Source organism: Musca autumnalis, unplaced genomic scaffold, assembly GCF_047663935.1.
Source record: "Musca autumnalis isolate F117 unplaced genomic scaffold, ASM4766393v1 scaffold_2, whole genome shotgun sequence".
NCBI lineage: Eukaryota > Metazoa > Arthropoda > Insecta > Diptera > Muscidae > Musca > Musca autumnalis.
The window spans coordinates 203900762-203912698 of record NW_027411755.1 but is presented as its reverse complement, the minus strand read 5'-3'; the positions used below and the strand labels follow the sequence as shown (position 1 = coordinate 203912698).

Below are 11937 nucleotides of genomic sequence, written 5' to 3'. Positions count from 1 at the left end.
TTAGTTTGGATATAATATGACGAAGACCAAATGTTGGACCAAATCGGTTGAACAGTTCGAGAATTATCGTGCTCTCCCTCAGCCACATATGGTGACATAAGGATTTTTTACATCTTTCGGGGTGTTTTCCTAAGAAATATGAACTTGCCCCTGAAACAACTTTTACCGTCGTAATGGAGGTAGCGAATGCAAACCGCTTCAACAAAAATCAAAGTGATTCGAGAGCAGGTCTTAAAGTGAACTTATCCGAAATTTTGTGTGAGAGGTACCAGAAGGATTAGACAAATATAGTCAATATTCAAACCTGATCTATATCTAGTAGATATATTAGGATGTACAAAGTATGGATTACATCGGTAAATCCCTTCAACAGTTATCGTGCGCACAATTTTTCCGAACATTTTTGAACTTTTGTGGGGGAGGTACCTGAAGGAGTGGGCCGATATGGCTTATCTTCGAATTTAAACTATGTTTGGACAAAATATTACGAAGACCAAATTTTGGACCGAATCTGCAGATCCCTTCGTGAGTTATCATGCGCTCCATCCACTACACACGGTGTTATAGGGGTTTTTTCATCTTTCAGCCTATTTTCTCAGGAAGTATGGACTTGCCCCTGATGAAACTTGTACCGTCGTATGGGGGGCAATGAATACAACTTGTTGCAACAAAAATCAAAGCGTTTCGAGAGAAGGTCCTAATCTGAACTTATCCGAAATTTTGTGTGGGAAGTACCCGAAGGAGTGGACCGATTGAGTCCATTTTGGAACCTCATCTAAGTGTAGTAGAAATTTTACGATGTGCAAAGTTTGGATCAAATTGGTTGCTTCCTTCAAGAGTTATCGTGCGCACAAATTTTCCGAACATTTTCGAACTTTTGTGGGGGAGATACCGGAAGGAGTGGACCTATATGGCCTATATTTGAACTTAAACTAAGTTTGGACAAAATATTACGAAAGCCAACTTTTGGATCGAATCGGTTAATCCGTTCGAGAGTTATCTTACGCTCCAGACAGACAGACGGACGGACATTGCTCAATCGACTCCAAATTGTCTGAAACACATTTGGTCCAAACATACTTGGGGTCTAAAACCATTATTTCGATGAGGCAGATTTTGCCCGTATGAAAGTGTACATACCCTCGTTAGCATAAATTCTGAGGGTATAAAAAGTGAGAAAACTTACGGGGAGTAGATATACATAATAGGGCTGTAAACCTTTCTAGCTATTGAATTGGATTATATGAGTTTAAAGAACATTTTGGCCACAACGATGTAGGAAACTAAGCCACTTATCAATCACACGGCGACGGGTAATTTGTACCGAATTGACCCTAAACCAAAAGCGTTTCGACCAGCGGCTACCAACCTAACATCAAACATATGCTGCTACAACAACAACCCCCAGAACACTTGGGAAGCTCATAATAATAATTGTTCCGCAAACATCCCAGACGGGACAAGGGAGATTTCCTTCATATCAATAAGTGCACCCCGATTCATATTAGCTCATATTACAGTTTATCGCCGAGTCCGAACGGCGTATTCTAAGACACCCTTTGTAGAGAAGTTTGACTTGGGTGAAATACTCAGAAAATGTCGCCAACATTACTGAGGTGTATTTTGCCACCGTTGAAAATTAGATGTTGCCTAGCCGGAGAATCGAAACCACGACCTTCTGCTTGCAAGGCGGGTGTGCATACCATTGCACCACGGTGGCACCCCTTGGGAAGCTCATATCGACCAATAATACTTCTGTCACCCGTAGTCAAAATAATAGAGGCGATAATATTACCCTCTCTTCCGAGCAAGAAGGAGTACGGTCACAGTACTTATAGAGTTTAGCTCCAGCATAATTGAAGGACAAAACAGTCAAAGACATCACAAAAGAAGAATTCTTGTGGCATTGGATCTGTCGAAAGCATTCTATACGGTTTGTCATATCACTCTTTTAAATGGTGTTATGGAGACAACACTCCCTAACAGCCTTAAAAGATGGTTGACTTTCTATATGGCCGATAGACAATCTTATGTGGAATTCAGAGGACACCGATCCCCAAGGAGGTGTTCTATCTTCCCTATTGTTCAACTTATACTTACCACCACCCCCTCACATAAAACTAGTGTCATTCGCAGATGACTGCACAGTTATCTCAACTGGCAGGGACATCAATGCATTAGAGAAAAACCTCAATAACTACCTCCCATCGCTCTAAAGCCTACAGCTACTATAATAACGTCTTGGACAAAAGAAGTGAACCTAAAATTTAACATCTTTTTTGGCAATCAAAACATCCCAACGACTAAAAACACCAAAACTTTGGTGTCACATTTGACAATCTACCCTTTTTCAGTAAACACGCTGAGACAGTAGATGGAAATGCGGGGAAACGTAACAAAACCCTCATGGTGTTAGCTGGTAGTACATGGCAGAAAGATAAGAAATATATTCTCACTACTATACGGGACCAATCTGGACCAAGCATTAGCGACACACAATAGAGGAATCTCCAAACAATACAAAATAAAGCTATAATAGCCACTGGTTGCCACACAAAGGCATCCGAGAAACATCTCCACCACGACACTAAGATGCTACCAGTTAAAGAGCCTATGCTTTTACGTAGGTTTCATGTTGCTACAACAACAACAACAAACCATCTGAGCTGCAAAAATGCTCAATTCAATGAAAACACAGTAAAACCCAATCCTTCGAATGTTTGGGAAAGGATTTTCTGAGAGACCATGACTGCTGCAGACGAACACTATATACCCAAAGTTAAATTAACCCGCCTACATCAACGGCGGCAAAATATCCCTCAGCGAAAAGTATGGCACCAATTCCTGAGTATCTTAGCCATGTAGAACTTCTCAACAAATGGTGTAAACAGTAGGTCCCATATCATTGAGCTAATATGAATCGGGGAGCAGTCAGTGATATGAGAGCAGTCTCTTTGGATACATTTTCATTGCAGAGACAGCGAACTAACAAAAAGGTGTGATGAAATTCGACATAGCAACCCAAATAACCCGAGTTTTGGAACTGAAATGGAGGCCAATCGATTGCTAGGTGCAAATAGGCGGAACAGTTGGAAATATTGTAACATTAAAGCCACAAACTGGGAAAAAGGTGTCATAGGACTAGAATCACGTTCGGCGACGTCACGTTGGCTGATTCGAAAAGGTGACCAAACTAGGACACGGCGAAGAGAAGAGTATGAACCACCACAATTTACAATGGATGATGTTGCGAATGTCATCAGAAACTCTAAATCATCCAAAGTGTTGGACCCTGATGGAACCTCCATGGTAATGCGGAAACAGCTGGATGAACCGGGAGTCGAGAGAATCTCACTAAAGTTCTTAAACTAGAAAATTTGTAAGGTGGTCCCGCTATTAAGCCAGGCAAGGTTAATCGTACAGACCCTATTTGGCCTTTGTCGTCGTAGCAAAGACTCTTGAGGCTTTACTCCTCCCCAGCTTCGTTCCCGAAGTCAGACAAAATGACAGGGTGATACCGCTATTAAGCCAGGTAAGGATGTTAGCAAAGGTTAATCGTACAGACCACTATGTGGCCTTTGTCGCAAAGACTCTTGAGACTTTACTCCTCCCCAGCATCAGAAATAGCTATCCAGTAGCAGATCATCAGTATAAGTTCCGTAAGTAAGCAACACAGCGCTGCACTCCATCTCCACACATATTAGTGGCGCTTAACGTATCAAAAGCCTTAGATACTTTCAAGCACTACATCAATCAATTGTAACAATCAATTGGAACAAGAAGTCCAAACCCCTCTGAGTGAAACAGGGTGTTCCCCATAGGTGGGATGATATCTCCGGAACTGTGACATTGAGATCGCAACGTATGTGGATGATTGTACGATCAAGTACATTCCCTGATGTTATTTTTGAAAGGCTGAACTCCTTACTGATTCTACCAGGATTATGGAAATATCCGCAACTGGTGAGGTAAGGACAGAGTTGAATGTCATGGTCGATGGTAGCAGAATTCCAACCACTAACTACCCCAAGATACTAGGCGTCACATTCGATAGCTATCTGCGATGTAGAAATAAGGCCATCCAGTCTCTAGACGGCAGCACTTGGGGTGCAGATAAAGAATCCTTGTTGACCAAACATAACGCGAGTTTATGTGATACGCAAGGAATAATATTCAAACTTGTCAGAATGCCGCCCTGAGAACAGCAACAGGTTGCCCCCTCATGTAGATAATGGTCCACTGAAGATTCTACTAGTACAGCAACACAATGAGATGCTTTCGTTGCAGTACTTGCTTGGGTGTAACCGTGAGAGCCATACCAATCACCATATGGTGGGTAAGAACAGATAGCTTTGTTGTTACATCCCATCAAAGAAGCCACATTCCCAGAATTGGAGATAGTTTTACAGCCAGATTAAGCAGGAACACGAAAATAAAAACATATCAAATATTGTTACAACAACAACCATTCACAGGGACATCCAATTTAATTTCGGTTTATTTTGGTCTACTCTACCGTCTTTCTAGTGGAGTCATTATTATTATTCATTCTGATTTCACGACTTAGCCAATACAATTGTTGTAAAACAATTCATGCAACTATGTCGATATCAGATCACAACTGGTAAAGCTTATGATTTATACGGCGCCCATTAGCCCACTGTTTTCGGAACTTCGAGCTTTGGCTATTGAAGTTCAAATTATGTAGACAATATTCGTGCAGAAATATTCAATAAAGGCTCACATTTTCGTCCATTGTAACTTTCCATCCCGGTTTCGAGGTTCTTTGATTTAATTTTTATCACGTGTTTTTCAACCAATTTTTTACTATATAGAGTTCTTTCATATAGTCTAAATTAATTCGACTTACCGCCTTCACAGCTGTCTTATCAGAATTTCCCAAAACCAGAGGACCTGATTGTCGATTAGTGACACTTTGTGTCTCCGTAACAGATTTTACTGCAAATGTTCCAAAGGTTGACAAATGTGCTGATGCAGATGCAGCCTTGGTAAAAACAACTGGTGGAGGAATATCCAAATGTTTTTCTGTGGGTGAGCACAAATAAAGGATTTTCTAAAAAAAAGCAAAAACAAAATTTTTAAAATACATATCAAAACAATTATGCAATTTTTACGATTTACCTGGTCTTCAGTTAAAAAGTATAAAGTAGATTGAGCCTGCCAATCTAAATTAATAGAACGTTGTTTGGGATAACGTCTGGGTATCCATGCCATGCCATACAATTGAGGCATATTGCGGCGTTGATAAATCGGCAGAGGAACATTTGGTTGGAAAATGTGTACTGTGAGAGATAAACGTTTATTATACAAAAGTTATGGAAATCATATTCACTAAAAAAGGGCTTACATTCATCATTGTTGGTAACAACCGACATAAGATTTGTTTGAGCATCGAAGGATACATGTTTTGCACTCAATTTCAAGACGGATTGTAGACGCAATGTCAACAAATTCCATATAAGAATACGGCGTTCGGTACATACTGCCACCAAGTGGCCATATTCTCCAGCAGCAAATTGTACATGCCTGATTTCGGCAATTGTGGGTTTGGGTGCTTCAGTTATAGGTTGCTTCTTTGCAGCAATTGGTTCTGCAGCCTTCTTTACTTGGGCATTTTGATTTAAATTTAATAGACTCAATAGAGGTACCAAATTATTGGTAACAGCAACATCATAATTACGCTGACGTTTTGTGTGTTGTTGCAAACGATATTTAGCCTTAAAACGTTCACATTTAGCCATGCGATGTACATCTTCATGCAGCGATTGGAAACGTTTATGCTTCTTATGTTGATTAACAGAATTGTTTAGATATCCTATAACTTTGGAAGCTATTTGGGGATGAACCTTACAGCCAATACCCAATTTTTGATAAATCATAACCTTTTGGAAAAGATTTAATTCATGCATTTGTAAAATTCTTAAATACAAGGCCATCTTTTGTTTATCATCTAATTTGGTAGAAGATTTAAGATTCTTATCTGATTTCACAGATTTTCTATTATCTTCAACAGTTTTCTGTAGCTCCTTTATCAAGGTTTCCTCATTCATTTCCAACAGATTTGAAAATAGTTTCATTAGCTTATCACGTTTTTCTTTTAGATCAACTTTGGAACCATTGACATTTTTCGTTGGTATACGTATCTGGGCCTTGGTAATAACACCATCCATACCATTGGCTCCTGTTAGAGCTGCCTTTAGTTTCAAATCTTCTGATTTATAAATACACAAGGTGTTGCCATAGCCAGCAGCAAGTAATGAACCATCCTGGGAAAATGATATTGATTCTACTGGTAGATTCCGATAAGAGGTTTGGGCTATACAAAACCATGATTTGCCTTCTTTATAAATGCTATCCGAATCATCCAAGCACCACATTTTTATGACATTATCTTCACCCACTGTGGCACACAGTAAATTATCCACTTGGTAGTCATTGGAGAATTCGATGGCCTTAAAACCACCTTCATGGGGCAATTCAATGTTGGTATTTAAGGCATAACTGAAATAGGGTATTAAAAAAAGATGCTACTTTTCTTTCCAATTTTAGGAAGTTCCTTTAAATTTCTTACCGTTGTGTCTCTTCTTGATATTTCCAAAATTTCAAGCGCAACTCAGGCAAATGTTCGTTATCATTGAATACTTCACCTGTAGCCAACCAGTCGATGTTGAAGGCAGCCTTTGTTACACGGATGTCATAGAGGATACGATCACTTTCCGTGGACAACAGATTTTGATTGACAATATTCAACTGAAATATGATGAAAAATACCAATTACAATTGTTCCAATTTTAAAATCAATCATTTTGTAGCTTACATTATATAGAAAACTCTTGGTATAGGTATTATAAAATTGCAAGGAACCTGTCCGACCATTCAATACCAAAGTATTAGTGCGTGGATTTAAACGCAGGCCCACGGGGAATTTGCTATTTCCTGTTTTATCATCCACAATATAGGTGAACTCTTGAAGATTACTTAAAATCTTATTCTCACTGCCCACAAATTGAACACCGTTATCCACAGTGCATACAGCAATTTGTGCATTATCAGGACTAACAACAAGGTGCTGTATCTTCGATGTCAGACGTGGTAAAAATTGACGATATTCAGGATTTTGTACATTCCACTTGACGAGTACAGCTTCTTCACCACTGCTATAGAAATTTGCACCAGACACTGTGAAGTAGATGCTGGTGATTTTTGTGTGATGCCAATGGTAGAGGGACTAGAAGGAGAATGGGAGGAGGGAAAATAATTAATAAGCCAAACAAGAATCCAATGTAAAATCTGATAGACTTACTGTTTTAACATCATGTTGACTGGTAAACTCACGCCACAGAAACACTTTACCAGTTTCGTCACCGGTGGCAAAACATTCTTCTGAGGGATGTTTTTGAAGGACGGTGATAGGTACTTTGTGGGCATTCATAAACCTAAAATATCCAACCAACAATTTTTTAGGAGTGATTCAATTCTCAAATGTATACCACAAGGCATCTATAGAGACGCCTTAAAGGCCATCTATAGAGACTCCTTTCAGGATGTCGAATGAGACGCCTTGAGGGAGGTCTAAAGAGACGCTTTAAGGACGTCTAAAGAGATACTCTTAAGGACGTCTAAAGATACGCCTTTAAGGAAATCTATAGATACACCTTCAAAGACGTCCATAGAGACTCCTTTAAAGAGAGGAGACACCCTTAAGGACGTCTATAGAGAGACGCCCTCAAGGACGTATATAGGGAGACACCCTTAAGGACGTCTATAGAGAGATGCCTTTAAGGACGTCTATAGGGAGACGCCCTTAAGGAAGTCTATAGAGAGACGCCTTTAAGGACGTCTATAGGGAGGCACCCTTAAGGACGTCTATAGAGACGTCTATGCATACCCCTTAAAGGCCGTCTACAGAGACGCCTTAAAGGCCGTCTATAGAGACGCCTTAAATGCCGTCTAAAGAGTCGGCTTTATGTTTAAAAAGTTGTAGTACTCACCTCTTCCATGTCCAATTCTTATAGTTGACAAAATATACATAATAACCCTGGACTATAACCAAATTAGGGAAGTTTTTATTATCCACAACCATTAAAGTTTTCTTCGCGCTACTGAAAATTTAACATAAAATCGTACATTAAATCCATTTTAATTACTCTACCAACATTCAACTACTCACAGTAATTGCAATTTCATTGGTGCTGGTATAAATTTACCATCTGCGCGATCCACCAAGCGCCAGTGGACCATATTTTTTTGTCCTTTTATACACATAAAGGCATATGGCAGTTGGGAATTACCCCATAAATTTAAAACTTGAAAGTTTGTAACAACACCACCAAGGCTCTCCAAATTAACGTTGACAGTGCTTTTCAATTCTCCAGTTTTCCATTCCCATGTTAATATTTCACCCGTTTGACTACAGGCAACAATAATATCTTCATTATCCAGTTCATAGCCATAGTCGGCCAATGTACTGGTGGCTCCTTCTAGTTTGCGTACCAATTGTCCCGAGATTGTGGAATAAACATTAATGTATTTTCCCGACAGGAAGAGTAGATGCCTGCAAATGAAAATACATCAATGACATTTGTTGCGATGTTATAATGCATGAAATGACATGTCGCACTTACTCCCCCGTACTGCCATAGATAGGTGGCTTCTCGATTATATTACCACCAGTCAGTTGTTCGAACTGCAAACGATCCTCTTTTTCAAAATTCATTGTTTCTCTTCCTGACAATCAATTGGCTGTTTTGTTTTTGCTTTTATCTTTGCCTTGCACTGTTCCAAGGCGATTTTAGTGTGTATTTTGAAGTGTTGTCCAACTTTAGATAATTAATAGATTATTTATAACATGGACTTAAGTTAAAAAGTACTAAAATTTAATTTATTTATTAAATTTTAATGAAATAATTGAAATAATGGCACTTCCACGTACCACGTGCTGATGTATAAATGAAATGCTATAAATGCTCTGCCCACGATACGGCATCACTGAAAGGAATAAGGGGGGATAGTAAGGAAGGACGATAAAGACCATAATCAAAACAAAAAAGCAGATTACTATTAGTGTTCTGAAGGTTGAAAAAGCGACCAGTCCTCTACAAATCGTTTATGAATTGAAAATATATGATAGGGCGGAGATGCCACACGTTTTCACTTTGTTTGGTTCACATTAGAATAGCGTATTAACTAGATAAAAATGAATAAGACATGAAAACTAAATTGATTTATTAGGCCTGTTCGATAACTTCGCAAGTAAAAAGTATTTGCAAGTTCTTGCAAATACTTGCAACACCTCCCAGTCTTCTTTCACTGAACAAGTTTGTTATCGAACAGCATTTTGTAAAAGTTTGTACAAATTTGTACAAACTTTTGAGTTATCGTACAGACCTATTATTTATTGTAGAAAAAAGAAATTAAAAAATACGTGTTTTGACAGCGTTATCAGATTGGGAAATTTATTTTTGGAAATGGGGACAAAAATCGATTTAGGAATTTTGGGAAAATTGGAAAAAATTTTTTTTGCCAAAAATTATGTCCATAAACTCATCGATAATAGATGAAGACGTTAATAAGGCGATTTCATCGAAACGTATACCGAAAATGCCGTCTATTATATATGAATGTATCCACAACAATATCGTTGATTTTAAAAATAAGGTGATGAGTTACTCTTCAAAATATCCGGTGTGGATGTTCCCAAAAAAATCATGTGATATATCGTTATCATTTTTCAAAAAGGATAACACACCCAACGAAGTATACGTATCACATTTTCAACAACTAATCATCCTGCACGCCGATTGGTCAACACTTTTTACTGATGCTTCAAAGAATGATTTTACAACCGCTTATGCAGTTGTAAATAATGCTGGTAATATACTTGCATCTAAAATTACATCTAACTACTGCTCTATTTTTACCGCAAAAGTAGCAGGAATTCTACAAGCTATCACTATAGCAAAACAATTTAAAGGAAAAACGATGATTCTTACCGACAGTTTATCCGCTATAAAATCAAAACTGAATATTTTAAACATCAAATGGGCCGGCATCAACAAAATAAGGGACTTACTTACGTCCAACATCAATAAAATAAAACTAATTTGGATTCCCGGACATGTTGGTTTACCTGGTAACATGGTACAATAATACAGGTAGCATTATCATGCCAGCTGATGGTAACATAATGTGTCAATTGCATTGAATTGATGTCAAATTTTGACATCTTATGTTGCCAACAATTGCCGATGCGGCTACCTGTGTATTTGTACCATGCCTGGTAATATGCATGCCGACGCTGCTGCAAAGTTAGCATGCAATTCTCCATTGTTCTTTGATAATATTATCGAAAATCTTGATCTCAAAGCAAACATCTTAGTCCATCTTCATGAAAAACACTCTGCAAATATGAACAGTTTTAAACATCACCACTATAGTGATATAAACCCACAAAACCAAGCAGCAGTGTATCCTACGAACACTGAGAAAAAGAAAGTCAAGATTTTTCCCCGTTTACGCATGGGACATACAATTCTAACACATCAACATCTAATTAATAAGAATATGGATAATAAATGTCCCAAATGCTGCGCTGTTGCAGACGTCAAACACATTCTTCAGTCTTGCACATGGCACAATTACCCAGGTAGTGGCATCGTAAAATTTTGAATATGTTATGTCAAAATTTTATTTATGTTGTTGGGGAAAATACAACAAAAATAATTTTTGTATAAAGGGATTTGACATTTCATATTCGATCAGCTGGTGTGATACCACTACCTGGTAGTTCTGCCATGGTCTTGCAGTAATCTATCCCAACAACAACGCATACTTTTGCAAAGCAGAGGTGTTGAATTACTTAAAACCATTAATCATCAAAATGTAAACTCAATATTTATGTACATAAAACGAAACAACCTAATTATTTAAAAAAATATATGTATATAATTTATCATTAATTTTACCAAGCATGAGCTGATGGCCTTTGTAGCTAATGCTCCTGTACTCCTTGTAATTATCCTTATATTAACTATAAGTATAATTGTAAATAAATAAATAAATATTTTTTTGATAACATAAGGGATAAAATACATACATAACCAGCAAAAAAGTTTGGAAGTAGTGCAATGCAGAGTTATGATTTCAATACATCTTTCGATGCAGTCCACACGGAGTTATGAAAATGCACTGCGCTCGATACATTTTGGAAGCACTCGATCCCTGCAGTCGCAGTCTTTTTTTCTGAACACAAGAAAGAGTGTTAAAATTCTAAGAATTTGTTTTATAAAAAATAAAGAAATACCAGTCGTGTTCCTTTACGTGCCTGAGGTTACCAATTTTTACCACTTTTTACCCGCAAAGTGTTCCCCTACTTTCAAAAGCTTACAATTTATATGATAGCAGTTCACCACATTTACCATTTCTTGCCACTGTTACCATTTTTAAAAGTAAAGGAACAGACCAACAAACTAAAGTTGATAATATTGCTGTAATTCACGAGACGCAAATTATTTTTGAAGTGGAGTTGGAGTTTTTTGGAAATCTGAACTGAAGTAGGAGGAAAAATGAAAAACCATATGGATGATGAGGCAATATCAATTTCGATGTGATAAAAAGCAGAGTAGAGGAAGTAAATTTAGCTACGATCAAATTTAATGGAGAGTTTTTATAACTTGCGTTAATGTAATAAAGTTAATATTCTTGTTTTACACGAATAAACAATGTATTTTATTTATTTTGCGATATTTTCCATGGCTTGCATTTTATAACATCTTTAGACTGCATTCAAATTCAATCCAAAACACTACATCAAATGCTGTGATTTGGATCGAAAATGGAGTGCATCCTAGCTGCGCGCTCTCTTGTAAAATTCATAGGAAAAGATGCACTCCAGCGGTAATTGTTCTAGTGATTTTA

The 11937-nt window shown here is 37.8% G+C and overlaps 1 protein-coding gene across 2 annotated transcripts in view; it reads right to left on the bottom strand.

The window, feature by feature from the left end:
- Positions 1-9053, bottom strand: part of l(2)05287 (WD repeat-containing protein l(2)05287) — a 55863-nt gene extending 46810 nt beyond the window's left edge. Inside the window, exons 1-10 of one of the 2 annotated variants that reach the window (XM_073970643.1) lie at positions 8954-8991; positions 8646-8890; positions 8192-8575; positions 8013-8120; positions 7325-7457; positions 6839-7249; positions 6593-6771; positions 5369-6522; positions 5143-5303; positions 4871-5074 (exon numbers count right to left, since the gene is read on the bottom strand). In XM_073970643.1, coding sequence (XP_073826744.1) covers positions 4871-5074; positions 5143-5303; positions 5369-6522; positions 6593-6771; positions 6839-7249; positions 7325-7457; positions 8013-8120; positions 8192-8575; positions 8646-8737 — 2826 coding nt within the window. In that variant the 5' untranslated portion in view covers positions 8738-8890; positions 8954-8991. Of the gene's footprint in view, positions 1-4870; positions 5075-5142; positions 5304-5368; positions 6523-6592; positions 6772-6838; positions 7250-7324; positions 7458-8012; positions 8124-8191; positions 8576-8645 lie in introns of both variants that reach the window. The other variant, XM_073970642.1, reaches the window with a different exon arrangement.
- Between the last annotated feature and the right edge of the window lie 2884 nt (positions 9054-11937).